Source organism: Ranitomeya imitator, chromosome 9 (genome assembly GCF_032444005.1).
Source record: "Ranitomeya imitator isolate aRanImi1 chromosome 9, aRanImi1.pri, whole genome shotgun sequence".
Classification (NCBI taxonomy): Eukaryota; Metazoa; Chordata; class Amphibia; order Anura; family Dendrobatidae; genus Ranitomeya; species Ranitomeya imitator.
In genome coordinates, this window is record NC_091290.1 from 39388928 (window position 1) to 39411573 (window position 22646).

Genomic DNA, 22646 nt, shown 5'->3' on the forward strand with positions numbered 1-22646 from the left:
AGCGAGTGCGCGATGACGTCATCGCGCACCCGCAGCGGCGGAGTGGGGAATGATGGGAGAGGGAGCGTCAGGTGATGCTCTCTCCTCCATCATTTGCTTTGAACGTTACCGGCAGACGCAGGTATAGTTAAATGCGGCGGCGGGGGAGTTGGCGCTGGCGACAGGCAGGCCCCCCTGCTTCACAGAGGTCCCATAGTGGCTGCTGATGTGCCGCTAGCTGAGGGCCCCTGGGGGAGCAGGGGGCCCTAAGCAGCTACCTGCCCCTAACGCCAGCCCTGAATGGGCCCCCCTGTCTTGCCAGGGCCCCGGCACTTGCCCGGGTACGTTGGGTGCTGATGCTGGCCCTGGGTGACAGGTTCCCTTTAAGCAAGAGGCACCACTAACCAAACAACACCATGAAGACCAAGGAGATTTCCAAACAAGTCAGGGACAAAGTTCTTGAGGTTGGGTTATAAAAAAAATAAAATCCCAATCTCTGATGATCCCCTGGAGCAACCAATGAGACCAAAAGTGAACATAATGGACCCCATTCTGGTGTAATGCTTGTATAATGAACCTCATCCTGAGCCCTCTTTCTTGTATAATGAACCCAATCCTGAACCCCTTACTGGTATGTCCAGTCTATTTTCAGACAAAATTTTTTTTAAAGTGCAGCACCCTCTTATGTAGTTCGCAGCCGATTTCAGGGAGCTCGCACGGGCAGAGCATAACTTCACTGCTGTGTACAACTCGTGACTGGCGTGCCGACGTCACCTGCTAGCTTTTAATTGGCCACCGGCAGCTCCCCCTCCCACATGGGGCCATTTGTGGTCGCACCTTCTGCGACTGCGATCATTCCGCCGCTGCTTGTCCCCCTCAAGCAATGCACTAGCTAGAACACAGTATTAGTTAAAGAGTCTGTGGCAAAATTCAAAATACCTGAAACAATTCCTTTTGCCAAAAGAAATTTTGCCTGCTGGAATTCCAGAAAAGAGGAATCCCGACTTGCCAGGTGTAGCTTTTTAGTGACATGCTTAATCCAGTAAACATAAGGTTAAGGCTACGTTCACACTAGCGTTGTGCGCCGCTGCGTCGGCGACGCGACGCACAACACACCGAAAAACGCATGCAAACACACGCAAAAACGCTGCGTTTTGCGACGCGTGCGTCGTTTTTTGATGAAAATCGGACGCAAGAAAAAACTTGTTGCGTTTTCTTGGTCCGACGCTAGCGTCAAAAAAGACGCACGTGTCGGAAAACGCAACAAGCAAAAATGCATGCGTCCCCCATGTTAAACATAGGGGCGCATGACGCGTGCGTCGCCGCTGCGTCGCCCGACGCTAGCGCGACGCACACTAGCCGAACGCTAGTGTGAACGTAGCCTAACATCAACTCATAGCAACTCTTGTATGCCTCTGTTGTGTGTGTCCTTATCGGAGGCATTTACTGGTACAGGAAATCCTTGAATAAAACCAAGTAAAAGAAACTGAAAGTATATACAAGATTCTCCGCAGTGCTCTGGGGGACAAGCTATAGTGTAAGTAGGCTATTTATTCCTTAGGATTACAATGTAACATTCACAATTGTTTTGCAACTTTCCTATATCCCTTTCACCATGTCTCTCCTTCCCCTTATTCCCACCCAACACTTATTATTTACCCTTGTGGTTATTATTTGTACCCTTGATGGCTTGTTTTATGCCAAACTAATAACGTCAGAAATAAGTGATTATGTACCAGCAGTGAATCCTTAGAATATTTTAATAGCATGTCCAAATATATTCAACTAAAAAGTTCATCTGTCACCATACATGCAGTGTAAAAAAAATAAAAATAAAAAAATAAACATAGTATACAGCCTGGAAAGTACAAAAAAAAATCCCTCCATAATACTTGGAGGGACAAATTTTGGCAAAAATGCAAATATGCTTGACCTTCTTGAACCTGATTGCTAAACCTGTTTGACCACCATGATTTTTTTGATTCTTCGTATTTTCGCTGCATAAAAAAAACGTAGCGTTTTACAATTTCAGCAAAGTGGATGGGATTTACAGACATTTCCTGCCCACGGTGCTTCTTTTTTACTCGGCATAAACAGACATGTGGTGCGGGTTTCAAATCTCCAACATGTAATTTTGCCTTGCAGGTTCTCTGAGTTTTATGTGCAGATTTTTCTAATAGACTTGCATAAGAAAATTTCCAAGGAAAAAATGCACATGTGTTTTTTGCGCGGTTGAGACAAATGAAAAACACATGTAATTCGCATTTGACTATATTCAGAAAGTTTTGTCAAAGCCAAATACCAGTAAGAGTCAAAAAAAAATAAAGCAGCTTTTTTATAACATGACGTGCCAACAGGAGATATTAACGTATGTAAAAAAATGTATTTAAAAACCAAGTAACCTATTTTACTTAATAAGGGCAGAAAATCTGCAACATCAAGAACTCACCAAAAGCTCATCGAGGGAACATAGCTTAGGTTACATTTATATGTTCAGTATGTGTAAGACAAAACCAGGAGAGGAACAATCAGAGGAAAAGTATAATAGAAAACCGTCACGACTTCTGTGTTTATCACCCACTCCTGGTTTTGGCTTACAAATATTGACCAAAATACTGCGGTGAGTTTGCATGGCATCATTTTGTCGTCAATGAACTCGACTAGTTTGCATTGCTGAAAAGCTCTAGTTGGTCTTATCTGTCCACAGAACATTTTTCTAGAAGAATTGTTGTTTGTTTACGTAACTTTCCGCAAAGTTCAGTTTCTCTTTTTTTTATGCCTTTCAGTTGGGTTCTCCTTTGCTTTCACCCATGGAGCCCTGTTTTGTTCCACGTACATTGTATGGTATTAGTTGAAACCATCATTCCACATTTCCAGCTCAGCCTGAAGTTCTTTGGATGTTGTACATGGTCTCTTTACTTATTAATTCTTTCTAGAAGATTTTTGACTTGTCCATGAGTAGCAAACTTATTGAACAAGTGTTAAGTAAGGAAAGCCAAAGGGGCGATTCATCAAAGATTTTTTCACCAAATTTCTGACAAAAAATAAAGCTTGAAAAACTTGCATTTTTGCACAACTGTGGAGTTTGCACAAAAAGATGTGACTTTCAGGCCGCCGTCACACATGCGAGTTTTACGGACGTAAGAGCGCAGAATCTACGTCCGTAAAACTCGCAAAAAATACGGCACAATTATTCTCTATGCCCCTGCTCCTATTTGCCGTATTTTACTGATCAGTATTATACGGCTTTCTACGGCCGTACAAAATCGCAGCATGCTGCGTTTGTCACCATACTGCGCAAGAAATACGCCAATGAAAGTCTATGGAAGCGTGAAAAATACGGATTACACACGGACAAGCAGTGTGACTTGCGAGAAATACGCAGCGCTGTTAGAGAGAAAAGCCGGTAATTCAGTGCGGTGTACAGTAAAATCACACTGACAGCTTACAGTAGAATAGGTAGAATAAATGTGTACACATAGAATAGGTATATATATATATATATGTCAGTGAGACACATATATGTATATATATTAATATTTATTCCAGCGCTAGACAGCTTGAAAGCCGGTAATTCAATTACCGGCTTTTTCCTTCTCCTTCCTAAAACCCGACATGATTTGAGACATGGTTTACATACAGTAAACCATGTCTTCTCTCCATTTTTTTTGCAGATTCCACACTACTAATGTCAGTAGTGTGTATCTGCAAAATTTGGCCGTTCTAGCTCTTAAAATAAAGGGTTAAATGGCGGAAAAAATTGGCGTGGGCTCCCGCGCAATTTTCTCCGCCAGAGTAGTAAAGCCAGTGACTGAGAGCAGATATTAATAGCCTGGAGAGGGTCCACGGTTATTGGCCCCCCCTGGCTAAAAATATCTGCCCCCAGCCACCCCAGAAAAGGCACATCTGGAAGATGCGCCTATTCTGGCACTTGGCCACTCTCTTCCCATTCCCGTGTAGCGGTGGGATATGGGGTAATGAAGGGTTAATGCCACCTTGCTATTGTAAGGTGACATTAAGCCTAATTAATAATGGAGAGGCGTCAATTATGACACCTATCCATTATTAATCCAATTGTAGTGAAGGGTTAAATAAAACACAAACACATTATTTAAAATTATTTTAATGAAATAAAAACAATGGTTGTTGCAGTATTTTATTCAACGCCCAATCCAGTCACTGAAGACCCTCGTTGTGTGAGTAAAAAAACATAATAAACCAACAATATACTTACCCTCCGCAGATCTGTAACGTCCAACGATGTAAATCCTTCTGAAGGGGTTAAAACATTTTGCAGCAAGGAGCTGTGCTAATGCAGGCTGCTCTTCGCTGCAAAGCCCCAGGGAATGAGGCTAAAAATAGATCAATGATCTATATTTAGCTTCATTTGCGGTGAGGCACCCTCTGCTGGCTGTTCATAGATCGTGGGAAATTACCTAGAAAGCCAGGGAGCTTTCTAGGTAATTTCCCACGATCTATGAACAGCCAGCAGAGGGCGCCTCACCGCAAATGAAGCTAAATATAGATCATTGATCTATTTTTAGCCTCATTCCCTGGGGTTTTGCAGCGAGGAGCAGCCTGCATTAGCACAGCTCCTTGCTGCAAAATGTTTTAACCCCTTCAGAAGGATTTACATCGTTGGACGTTACAGATCTGCGGAGGGTAAGTATATTGTTGGTTTATTATGTTTTTTTACTCACAGAACGAGGGTCTTCAGTGACTGGATTGGGCGTTGAATAAAATACTGCAACAACCATTGTTTTTATTTCATTAAAATAATTTTAAAAAATGTGTTTGTGTTTTATTTAACCCTTTACTAGTATTGGATTAATAATGGATAGGTGTCATAATTGACGCCTCTCCATTATTAATTAGGCTTAATGTCACCTTACAATAGCAAGGTGGCATTAACCCTTCATTACCCCATATCCCACCGCTACACGGGAATGGGAAGAGAGTGGCCAAGTGCCAGAATAGGCGCATCTTCCAGATGTGCCTTTTCTGGGGTGGCTGGGGGCAGATATTTTTAGCCAGGGGGGGCCAATAACCGTGGACCCTCTCCAGGCTATTAATATCTGCCCTCAGTCACTGGCTTTACTACTCTGGCGGAGAAAATTGCGCGGGAGCCCACGCCAATTTTTTCCGCCATTTAACCCTTTATTTTAAGAGCTAGAACGGCCAAATTTTGCAGATACACACTACTGACATTAGTAGTGTGGAATCTGCAAAAAAAATGGAGAGAAGACATGGTTTACTGTATGTAAACCATGTCTCAAATCATGTCGGGTTTTAGGAAGGAGAAGGAAAAAGCCGGTAATTGAATTACCGGCTATCAAGCTGTCTAGCGCTGGAATAAATATTAATATATATACATATATGTGTCTCACTGACATATATATATATATATATATATACCTATTCTATGTGTACACATTTATTCTACCTATTCTACTGTAAGCTGTCAGTGTGATTTTACTGTACACCGCACTGAATTACCGGCTTTTCTCTCTAATATATGTGTCTACTGACACATATATATATATATATATATATATATATATATATATAGAGACAGTATATATATATTTTCTTTTCTTTTTGGGACACATGGATCACTTCTATAGCGGTATGTTGGTTTTGCTAGCCTGCGAGAAAACCACGCAGTACGGATGCCATACGGATTACATACGGAGGATGCCATGCGCAAAAAACGCTGACACACCCTGCCTACGGAGGAGCTACGGACCACTTTTTTCGGGACTTTTCAGCGTATTACGGCCGTAATATACGGACCGTATTGTTTTACGCTGTGTGTGACGCCGGCCTCAGTGTGTTCAAGCCATGCTTATCCCAGCTCCGACTAAGTAGTGAAGTTGGGGCAGGATGATGGTGTGACAACTCCTGCTAGTCAAATTCATGATGAGCTGCAGCATTCACCAGGCTACAATATTACTCCATCAGGGGCTGGAGTAAGATTTGTGACAAGGCATATATAGAGGCGCATGCCGCTAAGGCTACTTTCACACTAGCGTTAACTGCAATCCGTCACAATGCGTCGTTTTGCAGAAAAAACACATCCTGCAAAAGTGCTTGCAGGATGCGTTTTTTCCCCATAGACTTGTATTGACGACGCATTGCGACGGATTGCCACACGTCGCATCCGTTGTGCGATGGATGCGTCGTGCTTTGGCGGACTATCGGCACAAAAAAACTCTACATGTAACGTTTTTTGCTCTTGACGGACCGCTTTTTCCGACCGCGCATGCGCGGCCGGAACTCCGCCCCCACCTCCCCGCACCTTACAATGGGGCAGCGGATGCGCCGGAGAAATGCATCCGCTGCCTCCGTTGTGCAGTGCATTAAACGATAGCGTCGGAATCTCTGCCCGACGCATTGCGACGGGGAGATTCCGACGCTAGTGTGAAAGTAGCCTAAGTGCGCCTCACCGTAAGCCTCTCAATGAATCGGGAGCTTCAGCTCCAAAACTCCCCCTCATCGTCTTGAAGAATCTCCCCCAAAGTCTTTGTACATAATCATGTACCCTTTTAGACTGCATGTTCTTGGTAATAATAGCATTTCTGGTCTGCTCAGAAAGGATATAACATTCTGGGAACAGGCAATAATGATGGACACTTGATGCATTAAATCAACCATTCATTTGTTCTTTGTTTTTAGCAGAACAAAAGGTGCGATTAATTGTGTCCCAGCATAATTTTCAATCTTGTATCATTTTTACCAGCCAATTTTGTTCTTTTTTTTATTCTGATACCCAAGCAATTTCAGTAAGAAGCACTTATTGCAGAAGACATTTTACAAGGTGTTCAGTCAAAATAAAATATAAGTACACCCTCTTTGAACTATGTATTAGGACATTAAAAAACACCAACATCTCAACATATGGTCCTTAGAAGTTTTTAAAATGAGGTAAATACAACCAAAGATGAACAATTTTAAAGAGGTCACGAGATGCAACACGCAGATAAGAGCAAGGCAGAAGCAACCAACTTAACTGTTTATTCCCAAGACGAGGAGCGAGGGATGGGTTTAACAGGAGAATATGATATAAGAAACAGAGTGAATGAAATATGCAATGTTGTTTACAGTACACTGTGATTGTTAGAGCAAATTCTTTATGCTATCTAGCTAATCTCCAACACTGATAGTGTCCACCAAAATATAATGTATTACAATACTTCCCATGCCTCTTCTATGTCCTAGCAGGAATCTTCGTTTTTTACCGCTAGGCCGCAAGTCCTTCTGACAAAGTCAGGCAGCACTCTCTGGGCCTTTCTCACACTGACCGGACTCTGGCCCACCTGCTGTATTACGTCCGTCTGCACTGTACCGTACGTCAGTGCTGGAAGTAACGGCCTGGCTCCATCGCACAGCCGATTCAGCACTATGGATATCCACTTCAGGGTCAGGGTCCCCACCGAATCTTTGGTGCTTGATCTGCAAATGTCATCTCTTGGGCCTGGGCGAACAAGGGCTGAGTCCAGGTTTTGACCAGCGCAGATCTGGACCTCAGGTCTTGACTGGCGTAATCTGGTTCATGGATCTTGACCGACGTTGTTTGGACCTCGTTCAAAGGCATACCTGCTGGTTCAGGCCTCCAGATTCATTCTGGAATCTCTGCCTCAACGTTTTACTGCACGCACATCCTGTTCGTCTCACCGGTTGGTGCCAAATCTCTTCCTGCCTTGCTGCTCTGGCCTTTTATATTGGCGAGCTGAGTCATCAAGCCCACATAACCTGATGCTCAGTCTTGAGTCTTCCTCCCTGAAACTCTTCGTCTTCCTGTTGGTTCCGCAAGGTTCTGCTCAAGCAGCAGATAGATATTTCTGGGCACAAATAGCACTGGCCAATCTCATCCTTTGTGGCACCCCGGTTATTACACAACAGCACATGACAAATTATACCATTTCATCTTTTAACAAAAACTAGACCAAAATGCAGAATCAGTGTGTGAAAAATTAGGTGCACCCCTTGATTTCATTTGGAATTAAAAGTAAGTATCAGCCACATGCTGCCAATAAAATGCTTTTAATTACTTAATTACTTATTCATCAGCAAGTGTGACCACCTCTATAAAAGCAGAAGTTTTGGCAGTATGCTGGTCGAAGCATTCAGGCATTTGTTAATACAAGACCAAGGGGAAAATACATCAGCAACGATCTTAGAACATCAACTGTTGCAGCCCAAGCTGGAAAAGGGCCATTTCCAAACAGTTTGGAGTCCACTGCACAAAACACCAAAAATTCCATGATTTTTTCTAAACGGAAAGTCCGCAAAAAAACCCCCAAATATAAAATAGGTGTAAGTCTTTTTTTGATCTGGGTTACAAATCAAACTGGACATGTTTCATCTGTGTTCTGTCCATTTCTTACTGTTTAATGAGTAGGAGAAGCTTGGAAATTTTGTATTATGATTATTTTGCCTACAAGAAAAACTGATGAAACATAGATGGTAAAAACGGACACACTGACGTAACACTGATTAACATCTAATCCACTGATGGAAATCGGTCCGTTGTTTTTTCTTTCTTTCAAGTACAAGAAAAAGTAACGGATGCCTGAGTGAGTCCTAAAAAAAATATCAGCTGTAAGGGTTTGGGCGCATTTAGACGGCCGTGTAAATCGGACCGAGATCAGACCGCAATGCTTTGCATGGCCGCAAAGACTCTGCTTCATAGAAATACATGAAGCCTATCAAGCTTGGGTTCGGAGAGCTGCCGGCCAATCCGTGCATTGCGTTCTGATCTTGGGCCGATTTATACAGCTGTGTGAATGCACCTTTTGTCCGACACTTCATTCCTATGCTCTCTGTGCAGATATTTAGTCTCATATGTGGGAGAATACATGATAAGTTAGATTAGCTTTAGGGCTCCTTTTCACTTGCGAGACATACGGCCGAGTCTCGCAGGTTAAAACCCTCCTCTGGCGCCGACACTTGGGAGTGTAGCATACAGCTCCATGTGTTGCAATGCAGCTGCACGCTCCGCTCTGGAGTGCCGGCGCCAGAGGAGGGTTTTAACCTGCGAGACACGGACGTATGTCTCACAAGTGAAAATGAGCCTTTATAGATGTACTATTAGCAGTCAATTTGAGAGAACTAAATAAGCTTAATGCCACTGGGAAGCAAAATATTTTAATTATTCACATATTTTACAGGCAAATTTTCAAGTGACGGAAATACCGTACATAGAAAACAAGAGCCATGCCATTAGAGGTAAGTGTAGCTTTTCTGTAGGACCATATCACGTTCAACATCTACTGAAGAATTTCTGAATTGAAGGTTTATTGCAATGCTGGTCATCTTTTACATACTTTTTAGTACATACTAAACATGCTGATCAGGTTTTTTAAACTTCATCCACATGTAGCTGGAAAAACGAAAAAAACAAAACAAAAAAAAACTGTGGAATTGAATATTATAATGCAAAGGGTGAAATCAGTGCCAAAATCTGCTTCGAATTATGGTTTAGAAGAATTATGGGTATGGGCACAAGATGTATCTTTTTCACATGGGTGAATCCGCCGAGTTTTTCAAGAGAAAGATTCTTTGGGTAATGATGATGGTTTATCCCTATTTAGCACTTTTTTGCTCCTTTCCTGATGGTTATTTTGTCATTTTTGTCCTCCAGCATTGTTTTTTTTAGTATTTTTCCATTGGTTTTGCGGTATCTTTTTTACTGACGTGTTCCGGACTTTTTTTTTGTTTTAGCTCTATTCAACAATGAAGGAAGCAAAAAATGCTGGAAAAACACTCAAAAAAATTCTCAGCTTAACTTCTGTTATAAAGCATAGAGCGTCTTTATAGTGGAAATCACAGAAGAATGGCCAGGTCACTTCTTGTAACCACTTGGCGTTTTTGGAAACCTGAAGTGGTTTAAAGACTCAAAAGTTTGAACATATGAACAACGATTCCTTTTTACATAGAAATGCTTATGTTTAATCTTTTTAATGTTTAGTTAGTGCTTTTTCAGGTGGTTTTCGGAGCAGAATAAGTATAAAGAAGACATTAAGGGTAAATTCACACTAGGTTTTTTTTGTTCTCCAGCAAAACCTTATCTCTTTGCAGGAAAGAAGCTGTAGAAAAAGGCATGTTTTCCTTTGTTTTTCTTGCGTGTTTTTGTTGTGGCGTTTTGGCATGCTAGATTTGTCTTTTGTGCATGTTGATAAAGTTTAGTGCTGAAAAAAAAAGTCCTGTTCCATAGAATCGAGTTTTGGCACAAAAATAAGCAGCAAAACATGATAACTGAAATCTCATCCGCTTTGTTGGTGCTGTAAAAAGCAGCCGAAAATTAGAATTAAAAAACGCAGCAAAAACACCTAGTGTGAACCTAGCCTAAAAATTCCTGGGACGACAGAGGGGATAAACGGGAGCGCTATCGAAGCATAATATTAAAAGTGTAACATCAAAGTGGATTGTGAGCGATTCAGCTCACTTCACGGAGTTGTGCAAGCAGGAACGTGTCTCCAATTTGGATCCCTGATGGTGGTTTGCTGCCAGCGGTGTTGCCATGGACGATTCCTGGGAATGGTTCCAATGGGGGGACAGAGCATGAAACAGAAGACAAGCTATAAGGTGCTTCCACGCAGATTCATCTAGGATCCAGAGGTATGGATGGATGGAAATTTTTAATTTTAAAATCTAAGCAAAGGGTTTGGGATGACATAAGACATATTAAAAAAAATGAATAAAACAAAAACATCGCGTTTCAACTGTCTATCTAGTTCATCAAGTGTACAGCTGATGAAGACTAGACAGCTGAAACATGTTGTGTTTATGTTTTATTAAGTGTTTTACATTTGTCATTTAAAAATGAAAGGTTTTTAAAATTAAAAATTTCCATCCATCCTTCACTCTGGATCCTCGATGCGGGTGGAAGCTCCTTATTGCCTGGTCTTCTGTTTCTTTGCTCCAAAAAAGACATTGTGAGCACATAGCGAAGAAGTGTTCACTTTGATAGGCCCTGGGAGAGTTCGGTGCACGCTGTGATGTTGTGACCTACGCATGCTTGCACAGAACCTGGGTTCTAATTAAAGCTGGAAGTCTCGCCAAGCGTGAGAGGACTGGGGATTTAAGCTCAAGTGGAGGCGATCTGAAGATATAGTGACAACCAGACAGGTGATGTTCAGAGGCCAGAGAGGTGAGTATACTTTTCTATATATATTGATGACGGTTCAGAAAAATGGTGGCAAAGTCCGCGTGGAGGCAAACTACAAAAATGAAGTTCTGTGACCACCACCACCTAACTAAAAAGAAAATTAGGCTTCATCCTTCTTCTGAAATAGGAGTAAAAATGACTGTGACGTTCTGGCTGATAACGCTTCTCCAGACACAGGATACTAAGAAGCTACCACTCTGGTGTGAGTGATGTCACTCCCTAAACAGATCTCCTGAGGGCCAGAAAAAAGAAAACAGAAAAACTGGAACTTCCACATTCCAAATTTTGGTTTCTAACTATGAACTTACACTGAAACGGAGACCCTTCTCAGGCAGGTACCTATTGAATAGTGAGGTCACTTTGGTGGCTCCAATTCAACGTTGTACAATTAATCATTTGTTCTATATAGATCTGATACCGGTTGAATATTGGATTGAAAGATCAATTATTGTGTAAATTAGCACTACTCCTTTGTAAATATATTGTTTAACTATTATATCACCTTCATTCACAAATGTACCTATGCACCTATATAATAATAAACTGGTAAACTGGGTCATTTGTTAATTGAATGATGAGATCCTACCATTGTCTGTCAGGTAACAAGAAGCAAGTCAATATCTAACCGTGGCTTGATCTTTCCGGCTTCTGGTAGTTCATAGCTTTCCAGCTCCTCTAACCACCAAGTTATTTACCCAAGGAGGGATTGAGAAATTGTTTGTACTGAGTGATAGAGATGCTTTCATTTCTTAATAATATATTGTACATTGTTGTTTTTAAAGGGTCCTTCACCAAAACCAGGCGACTTGATAGAATTTATACGCCCATTATACCAACATTGGGGAATATATGTCGGAGGGGGAAAGGTGGTCCATTTAACAGGTAAGAAGAATGATGCCATGCAAATTATATTAAACCAACTCCATTCCTCAGACACTTTTGATCAATACATTGTTCTCTGCAGGACAGCATTGAGGGTGGCAGGACTTAGTGTCCCTCCTTTTTAGCACTCTATCTCCATGCACAAGAAAGTCCCCTGAAGATTCTGCTCAGATGAAACGCGTCGGGACGGACCATACAGGGAGAGTGCAGGGCATGTTTGGACAGGGGTAGCTGTGGTCTGCCCTTGTAAGGGCAGGAGCTGTGGGGATAGTCTATCGATAGCCCCATAGGGACTGACACAGGGACTGTCGTCTCCGGTATTTTTCCGGACTTTCTTCTGACCAGAAAATTATCCGGTGCTCCTGGGCCCTCATCTTGGAACCGGTGAGATTGTTCCTTTTTATATTACTTACAGCCATCAATGGCACTGTGTACATGCGGTTATTGATGGCTTTTATTGCTTGTTCATGCAACTAGTTTGACGTTTTGTGCTGTTTGACGTTATTTTACTCCAGCTCTTATGTCAATTTCTAGTTTTTATGATATCTCCAATATACTGTGGAGGATATCATTCTGTCCTTTCTGGGGATAATCAATCTCTGTGGTAACTACACTACTGCCTGAGACTCAGCCCCAGTATTTTTATCCACTTGGGTGTTTGGTTTAAGTTTTTTTTGTGTGTGACTTTAGTCAAAATAAAAGTTACGTTTTATTTTTTCCACTTTTGCTTTGTTAGATCAATACATTGTACCATGATCATCGCATCACCATCATAATCCAGCATAATTTATTATGCATCAACTAAAAAAAAAAATTGCGCAATTAAGGTACATGCACACAATATCTTTTTCGAGCAATTTTACCTGGAAATCGTCTGAAAAAGTGCTAAACCCGCCCTGTAAAGAACGAACATATGCACTCCAATGTAAAAACAACTTGCTGTGCATATGTATAATCTTTTTGAACTTCTTTTAAACCTCTTCAGGCTTCCAACAGCCGCAAAGCGGTTGAAAGAAGTTAATAATCCATTCTTCTGGCAGCTTCTTTTCACATTCGAGACCATGATTGCACAAATAATGGAAATAAAAAAAAAATAACATTGTTTAATTTCCCGTAGCAAAGCTGATTTGTGGTGTAAATGTAGAAAATACAAAATCTAATACTTGAAATATCCTTCTGGGCTTAGAAGCTGCTGATTGACATTGCAGACTCTTTGACACAATCACCCAGTGTCTGTCGCGTCCCCCGGCGTCAGCTTCCCTGCACTGTGTCAGCGCCGGCCGGCCGTAAAGCAGAGCACAGCGGTGACGTCACCGCTCTGCTTTACGGCCGGCGCCTACACAGTGAAGCTGACGCCAGGAGACGCGACAGACACCGGAATGCAAGTATGTAGTGTTTTTTTACATTTACAATGGTAACCAGGGTAAACATCGGCTTACTAAGCGCGGCCCTGCGCTTAGTAACCCAATGTTTACCCTGGTTGCCAGGGGACTTCGGCATTGTTGGTCGCTGGAGAGCTGTCTGTGTGACAGCTCTCCAGCGACCACACAACGACTAAACAGCGACGCTGCAGCGATCGGCATCGTTTTCTATATCGCTGCAGTGTCGCTTAATGTGACGGTACCTTTAGACATACTGACAGGGGCTGACTGGCAAATTTTAGCCTGGGGGGCAAGTACACAGCAGTGGCCCATGAGTAGCGGCCCATCCTTAAAGGGGTTGTCGGATCTTAAAGGGCACCTGTCACCCCGAAAATCGCGGGTGAGGTAAGCCCACCGGCATCAGGGGCTTATCTACAGCATTCTGTAATGCTGTAGATAAGCCCCCGATGTTACCTGAAAAAGGAGAAAAAGACGTTATATTATACTCACCCAGGGGCGGTCCCGCTGCTGGTCAGGTCGGATGGGTGTCTCCGGTCCGCTGCGGCGCCTCCCATCTTCTTTCCATGACGTCCTCTTCTGATCTTCAGCCACGGCTCCGGCGCAGGCGTACTTTGCTCTGCCCTGTTGAGGGCAGACAAAGTACTGCAGTGCGCAGGCGCCGAGCCTCTGACCTTTCCGGCGCCTGCGCACTGCAGTACTTTGTCTGCCCTCAACAGGGCAGAGCAAAGTACGCCTGCGCCGGAGCCGTGGCTGAAGATCAGAAGAGGACGTCATGGAAAGAAGATAGGAGGCGCCGCAGCGGACCGGAGACGCCCATCCGACCTGACCAGCAGCGGGACCGCCCCTGGGTAAGTATAATCTAACGTCTTTTTCTCCTTTTTCAGGTAACATCGGGGGCTTATCTACAGCATTACAGAATGCTGTAGATAAGCCCCTGATGCCGGTGGGCTTACCTCACCCGCGAATTTCGGGGTGACAGGTTCCCTTTAAGCTACATGTCTACAGTCACTATGTGTGAATCCTCATATCGTGCGCACTATGCTCTGTGAGGATTCTCCGGTGCCTGCGCCGGGAACAGGTTGTCCTGTGACGGCAAACATGCGAGATATATATATATATATATATATATATATATATATATAAAACACACACGCACAGTCCCAATGTATAATTGACACACGCACAGCCCCACTGTATATATAGTGCACACACGCACAATCCCACTGTATAATCACACACACACACACACACACGGCCGGACAGGGACAAAAAAGCAGCCCTGCCACAAAAAACCCCACCAGTCCACATACTCAAACACTCCCCACCCCCGAAAAGTGAATTTTGCTATACTTTGTCCTGCCCTTCAACACTCCTCTTAAAGGCGTTATTTGAAGAGCCACATGTGAATGGCGCCGAAGTGCGCATGATCGACCACAGGTCCAATTACATGGTGCTCTTTAGCCACGTAGCATATTGCCCAGCCACGTAGTTTACGTAGTATATTGCCCAGCTACGCACAGAGCCACGTAGTATACAGCACAGAGCCACGTAGTATACAGCACAGAGCCACGTAGTATACAGCACAGAGCCACGTTGTATACAGCACAGAGCCACGTAGTATACTGCCCAGCCACGTAACTGGGCAGTATACTACGTGGCTGGGCAATATACTACGTGACTGGCCAATATACTACGTGGCTCTGTGCTGTATACTACGTGACTGGCCAATATACTACGTGGCTCTGTGCTTTATACTACGTGAATGGGCAATATACTACATGGCTGGGCAATATACTACGTGGCTGGGCAGTATGCCCAGTTACGTAGTATACAGCACAATCACGTAGTATATTGACCAGTCACGTAGTATACAGCACAATCACGTAGTATATTGGCCAGTCACGTAGTATGCACCATATCCCTGTTAAAAAAAAAAAGAATTAAAATAAAAAATAGTTACATACTCACCTCCTGGAGCCTCCGGATCGAAGCGTCCGTTCCCCGATGCTTGGCGTGCAGTCCGGTCTGAAGATTGCATTGCGGTCTCGCGAGAACGTACGTCATCATCTCGCGAGACCGCAATGCATGCAGCGGTCACCGGGACGTCGCGCGGAGCGGAAAAGGCCGGTTCCTGATCCGGGGGGGCCACCGGAGGGTGAGTATGTAACTATTTTTTATTTTTTTATTATTTTTAACATTAGATATTTTTACTATTCATGCTGCATAGGCAGCATGAATAGTAAAAATGTGGTCACACAGGGTTAATAGCGGCGGTAACCGAGTGCGTTACACCGCGGTCAATGCTGCCATTAACCCTGTGTGAGCGCTGACCGGAGGGGAGTATGCGGACGCCAAGCACTGACTGCGGGGAGTAAGGAGCGGCCATTTTCTTCCGGACTGTGGCCGTCGCTGATTGGTCGCGGCAGCTATGACAGGCAGCTGGCGAGACCAATCAGCGAATGAATAACCGTGACAGAAAGAAAGAAGGACAGACGGAAGTGACCCTTAGACAATTATATACTGTATATATATATATATATATATATACATATTTAAGACAGCATTATACTATATTATGATGCATACATCACATAAGAGACACCGCGACTGCTGAATATATATCACATTGAAACTACTGTATATACAATATATAGTTGATACTGCGACTGATGTGTATAGTTGTAGTATCACCTATATATTGTATGTGATACTGTGACTGCTGTACATACATACATTATATAGGTGAAACTGATTATATATATATATATATATATATGTTTCACCTATATAATGTATGTACAGCAGTCACATTATCACATACAATATATAGGTGATACTACAACTATACACATCAGTAGCAGTATTGCCTATATATAGACTGCTGTATATACATTATATAGGTGATATTGCGATTATATACAGCAGTAGCAGCCAGTATCACCTATATAATGTATATATAGCAATCTGTATCTTATATATGTGGGCAATACTGCTACTGATGTGTATATACGTTATATAGGTGATACTGCTGTGTATACAGTGGTGTGATATATACACACACCCCACAGTGTCACCTATATAAGGTATATACGCATCAGTAGCAGTGTCACCTATATAACATATAGACTGCTATACGTACATTACATAGGTGGTATAGCGATTATATACAGCAGTATCACCTATATAATGTATATATAGCAGTCTATACACATTATATAGGTGCAACTGCTGTTTATAATCACTATACCACCTATATAATTTACGTATAGCAGTCTATATGTTATATAGGCAATACTGCTACTGATGTATATATGTTATATAGATGATACTGCTGTTGTGTATACATGTACATATATATATACATAAACACACCCCACAGTGTCACCTATATAAGGTATATATATGCATCAGTAGCTGTCACCTATATAAGATATAGATTGCTATACATACATTATATAGGTAGTATAGTGATTATACACAGCAGTATCACCTATATAATGCATATATAGCAGTCTATACACATTATATAGGTGCAACTGCTGTATATACATAAAAAAAATTCATCTTGGGAGTTGGGACTAACCCAGGTCCCTGGTGAGGTCGGGAGGATGAAGGGCTGAGGTGGGACGGGTCCTGGCCAGCGTCGGCGATGAAGAGGATCCCAGGCAGACAGGCAGTGGTGAGCAGCCAGTTTTCTCTGACGCTGGTGCAGGCCGGCCAGCGTCAGACGCACACACAGTCAGGTGGAGCCTGGAGGCGCCCTATGCGCGCGCGCGGGACATTTCAAATCTTTCGTGGTCTGATCTCCTGTGTGCCTGCGCTGGCACAGGCAGCAGACGAGCGTGCGCAGGACCTAGGAACGCGGCCGTGCTCGTGCACTAGCACGGCCGCCGCGGCGCTTCTCAGCCGCCGGCAATGCGCGCGCGCACACACAGGACCTGCCTTTACAAGATTTAAAGGGCCGGCTGGCGGAAATCGCTGCCGGTCCTCCAGCGGCCCTGTCCAGCTGCTCAGGCACCGGCCCGGGGGGCATATGCATTCCTGCCACCCGGCCCAGTCCGCCCCTGCATACTGATATGTCTAAGACTACACAAATGTCAGGACCAAGTTTATCCCAGCAGGGTATTGACTAGCGCATCAGGCGGCCTCCACCGGTTTGCCTTCTTCCTATAAAAGAAGCCATTTCTGATCCAGGCAAACATATATATCTAAAAAAAAATCCTATATAGAAAAGAAATACCAAAAAATGTCCAATAAATATAAAACTAATTAATATAAATCACAAACATAAACCCAAAAGAATATTCATTAAACATATGATGAATTCATTATATTATTTTATTAATACATATGGGAAAATGACACAAAATATCATATTAAATTCAAGGAATTTTATTAAAATAATTTAAAATCAAGAATATAAAAGAAACTAAATGAATTTATAAATACGGTATGTAGGCAGGGGGCAGGGTATGTCAAACCAATTGGTAATAAAAGAACAATATACAGAATGTACAAAATGAATTAGTGGCTGGTCATATACGTGAAAAATTAATTAAAAATGTGAAAATAAACCCTAAATTAAATAATATTATGTTAATCATACAAAATTCAACATATAAATAAAGTGCTTAGATTAAACATTATTAAAAAATAAGTGTATTAAAAGGACAAAAAGTTGTAGAAATGCCCTGACAAAGCGGTAGAGAAACGTGCGTTGGAGTGGTGTGTGCGGGGGCAGCGGTGCGTCATACCGGTTGGTATCTGTGGCTGGTTTTTGGGCGTTTATACAACTTTTTGTCCATTTAATTCTTTTTGATTCACACATCAATCAGGAAGTTTCATTTACTTTAGCACTGGCACTTTACAATTAATTTTATTTGATTGGGTACACATTTATGAATTTATATATATATATACAGTACAGACCAAAAGTTTGGACACACCTTCTCATTTAAAGATTTTTTTTTGTATTTTCATGACTATGAAAATTGTTCATTCACACTGAAGGCATCAAAACTATGAATTAACACATGTGGAATTATATACTTAACAAAAAAGTGTGAAACGACTGCAATTATGTCTTATATTCTAGGTTCTTCAAAGTAGCCACCTTTTGCTTTGATGACTGCTTTGCACACTCTTGGCATTCTCTTGATGAGCTTCAAGAGGTAGTCACCAAGTATGGTTTTCACTTCACAGGTGTGCCCTGTCAGGTTTAATAAGTGGGATTTCTTGCCTCATAAATGGGATTGGGACCATCAGTTGTGTTGTGCAGAAGTCTGGTGGATACACAACTGATAGTCCTACTGAATAGACTGTTAGAATTTGTATTATGGCAAGAAAACAGCAGCTAAGTAAAAGAAAAACGAGTGGCCTTCATTGCTTTAAGAAATGAAGGCCATTCTGTCCGAAAAATTGGGAAAACTTTGAAAGTGTCCCCAAGTGCAGTGGCAAAAAACATCAAGCGCTACAAAGAAACTGGCTCACATGAGGACCGCCCCAGGAAAGGAAGACCAAGAGTCACCTCTGCTTCTGAGGTTAAGTTTATTCAAGTCACCAGCCTCAGAAATCACAGGTTATCAGCAGCTCAGATTAGAGACCAGGTCAATGCCACACAGAGTTCTAGCAGCAGACACATCTCTACAGTCATCAAAGCCAAAGGTGGCTACTTTGAAGAACCTAGAATATAAGACATATTTTCAGTTGTTTCACACTTTTTTGTTAAGTATATAATTCCACATGTGTTAATTCATAGTTTTGATGCCTTCAATGTTAATTTACAATTTTCGTAGTCATGAAAATACAGAAAAATCTTTAAATGAGAAGAAGTGTCCAAACGTTTGGTCTGTACTGTAATATATATATATATATATATATATATATATATATATATATATATATCTCATATTTATCTGTATGTCCATAGAAAACGTGGTTGATCAATCAGGCCATCTTTTTCTATTACTCTATGGGTCTGGTCTGATGCTCAGCGCCCTCCTGTTATGTAACTGTAAGGAGATGGATAAGAGAGACTGAGTAACTGTAAGCAAACACCATCTGCTGGACCAAACTGAAAGTGAAAGTAAAAAAAGAACGAATTGTGATAGCAGGAACCAAGAAGTATCGTTTCTCCTTGCAGAGAGTGACATCTTAAGCATGTCGAGGTGAGGAGACTTAAAGCCGCAATGCTCCTCTGGGAAATATGCAAATTGTCTCTTCAGAGAGGAAGAAGACTAGAACTCTAGTGCCACCTATTGGAAGTAGCAATCCTAAGAGTCGGTGCAAAGTGGAGATCTGGTTTGGCTGATTGAGAGGCGTCTGACCGGGATCCAAGAAGTATCGTTTCTCCTTGCGGAGAGTGACATGTTAAGCATGTCGAGGTGAGGAGACTTAAAGCCACAATGCTCCTCTGGGAAATATGCAAATTTTCTCTTCAGAGAGGAAGAGGAACTAAATTGTGCTGGGAGATTTGCAGCGGGAGTGGTTTCACCTGCTGAACCTGATCAGGTGACACACAGGAAGGACTTCCTGAATATAGAAGGCCTGGCCAGGCTGAGAAAGACAGTTGACACCAGAACCTGCACCAGGGCAGGTTGTATGCCTGCAAGGTGGGCTTGCAGCCACCATTGGCACAGAAGAGATTGAGAGCGGACCGATGCAGGAGAAGGCCTGAGTTGTGAGGAAGATCCAGTAAAGGCCGTGACCAGAGCCAAGCCAGACACAAGGAATGCCAGAGCCGAATTATTGGGACGTGCTTGGAGAGCGAGACAGGCGGGACGTTGTGAGCCAGTGAGTGAGATTTGGACGACTCCACTCGAGGCCTGGGATCCAGACTGCGCTGTTCAAGTACGGAAGACCAGAGCAATGCCGTTCAAGACCCGGAACCCAGACAAGGCTAGTAAAGAGTCGAGGACCAGATCCAGACTTTACCAGATCGAGCAGCCTCCAGTTGGCGGTCAAGCACCGAAGATACCTGAAGAATATGCGACCAAAGACTCAAACCTTAGCTGGTGATCAGGGGACGCAAGTGAGCAGGGCTGCTGCTTTCAGCACAGACTCACAGTATCGGGTGTGAGCAGAAGAGGCTGTAGATGAGACAGAGCCTGGCTGATGCTAAAGAGGTCCAGAAAGTGTTATTAGACTTTGTCAGGGCTCAGAAAGCTGCAAGAGTGCCCTAGAGACTGTTCCTACTAAATACAGTGTTTGCCTCCTTCTCAGTTAGACCAAGGTTGGACTGTAGACCCCAAGCTGATCGAGGACATAGCTCCCGTAATGTACTAACCAATATTTCTCTATGCATATAATTCCCTGTTGCCTGTAAATTATACTTTGAATATTGTTCTTGTGCGATTTATCTGTGAAAATAATCTTTCTCGCATTTAACCCTGTTAAGTGAATAAAGTAGTTGATTGTTGATCCCGCCAGTTGTCTCCACTGTTGCATTCAGATCACCTGCATTACATAACCAACCCAAAGACCCTATAAAAAGAATAATATAAATTATCTGACAAGCCACCAAAGGCAGTCATAGCAATAGTGCCTCCATAGCATTGCTAGTGACAGATCCCATGATTAGTGCCAGCTGCAGTCTTAGTCATTATTGTCTCTAGTATGCAGCCTTTTTAGCAACTCAGCGGCAGTACTCCTAAATAGGTCAGCCTCAATTCCCTTATTAGTGCCATCAACCACAGTACCCCATATTATTGATATGAGTCCATGTACTAACGGTTGCAGTCCGCACAAGATGACCAATGGAATGTGTATCCATATACTGCCGAGAACAGCGGATTCACTGAAATGTACAACTGTAGCCAAGAATGCAAAGGTCAATGAGAACCACCATAAGGGCGGCACGGGAGCAACTAGGACCCAGCAGGTGAAAAACCGTTGACTCAAATACTTTCTACTTTCCAGATCAAGATGGTTATTCCAGTTTATCCTCGGCCTTTGGAGGTACGGCTGTGGTGAGAGAAGACTCAATAGAGTTGGTTGCTGATGGCTGCATCTACAGAGTCAACAACAAGTATGACAAAAAAAGAGACCCTTACCCACCAGGAAAAATTGTAAATGCAGCTCGAAGAGAAGTGGGGAAGAAAATGAACTATAGCGTCACCAGTGCCAACTGTGAACATTTTGTGACGGTACTGCGATATGGTAGTGGCTATTCTGACCAGGTAATTTATGGGTTCTTTTGATTGTTCAGAGGTTCATAGAATATAGGGGCAGATGAATTATTGTGAGTGCACATTGATTGTGGAAGAAACATTTTCAAACTTTGGAGAAAATTGTGACATTTACTTTTAGTCCAATTTACTATACGACTAAAAGGAACCTGTAAGGTGATACATACAGTCCGAGTTGTGGACTGCTTGTATAGAGAAGGAGAAGCTGAGCAGAATGATATATCGGTTTGTTGGGAAAGATTCAGTATAACTTGTATTTTTTTCATTGAAATCATGGAGTCTGTATACATAGGAGTCGTACTAGTGATCATTCACAAATGCAGAACATTTTATACTGTATGTCCCATACAGATGAACTAATAATTGGCGAATGAGCATTTGTAAGCAAAATTCTAGTTGGGTGATCAGATAATTTATGCTGCCATAAAATAATTATGATTATCAACAGCATATAAGACTAAGCAAAGTTCCATTGTTTAGACCTTTTTATTTTCAGGGAATTTACAGGTAGAAGTCTACAATATTTTTTATTTTTTTTGTATCCAATAGGTAGACGATGCAAAGATGTATGCAACTGGAGGGATTCTTGGAATGGCAGCGATTGCCGCTGTGGCATTAGTTGCTACGCAAAGAAACCATCAAAAGAAATATTGAGATGATTGGACATCGGGAAGACCTCACTGCAGAAGACTGACACCTTTCAATATAATCTGCTGTAAGATAGCATTTCAGAAACAGGTTCAACAAAATAAAAGCAAAAACATAGGAACTGTAAGGTTTCTTTTTATTTAAAAAAAAAATGAGTGTGTTCATTGGGTTATGATTGGAAGCAATGGCCAAGACACAGTGGCTCCTCAGGTTACAACATTTTCAATATTTATAAACAATGACCTTTCTTGGGTCATTGAAATGAGCAACTGGCTAGATGGATCTGCCAATCAGCACGGGCATCTCACTGGTGTATTTGTATCACTACATTGCATACGCTCATTGGCTTTTTCCAGGACATTTTGGTACTACAGTTGTGCTCAAATGTTTACATACCCC

General features: G+C 42.4%; 1 protein-coding gene across 2 annotated transcripts in view; it reads left to right on the forward strand.

Moving 5' to 3' along the window:
* The window catches only part of LOC138648718 (phospholipase A and acyltransferase 3-like), a 28876-nt gene extending 6508 nt beyond the window's left edge, over positions 1 to 22368 (forward strand). Inside the window, exons 1-5 of one of the 2 annotated variants that reach the window (XM_069738561.1) lie at positions 1384 to 1516; positions 9150 to 9207; positions 11932 to 12031; positions 21331 to 21590; positions 22149 to 22368. In XM_069738561.1, the coding sequence (XP_069594662.1) occupies positions 9196 to 9207; positions 11932 to 12031; positions 21331 to 21590; positions 22149 to 22253 (477 nt within the window). In that variant the 5' untranslated portion in view covers positions 1384 to 1516; positions 9150 to 9195 and the 3' untranslated portion in view covers positions 22254 to 22368. Of the gene's footprint in view, positions 1 to 1383; positions 1517 to 9149; positions 9208 to 11931; positions 12032 to 21330; positions 21591 to 22148 lie in introns of those variants that run through there. The other variant, XM_069738562.1, reaches the window with a different exon arrangement.
* The last annotated feature ends 278 nt before the right edge of the window (positions 22369 to 22646 follow it).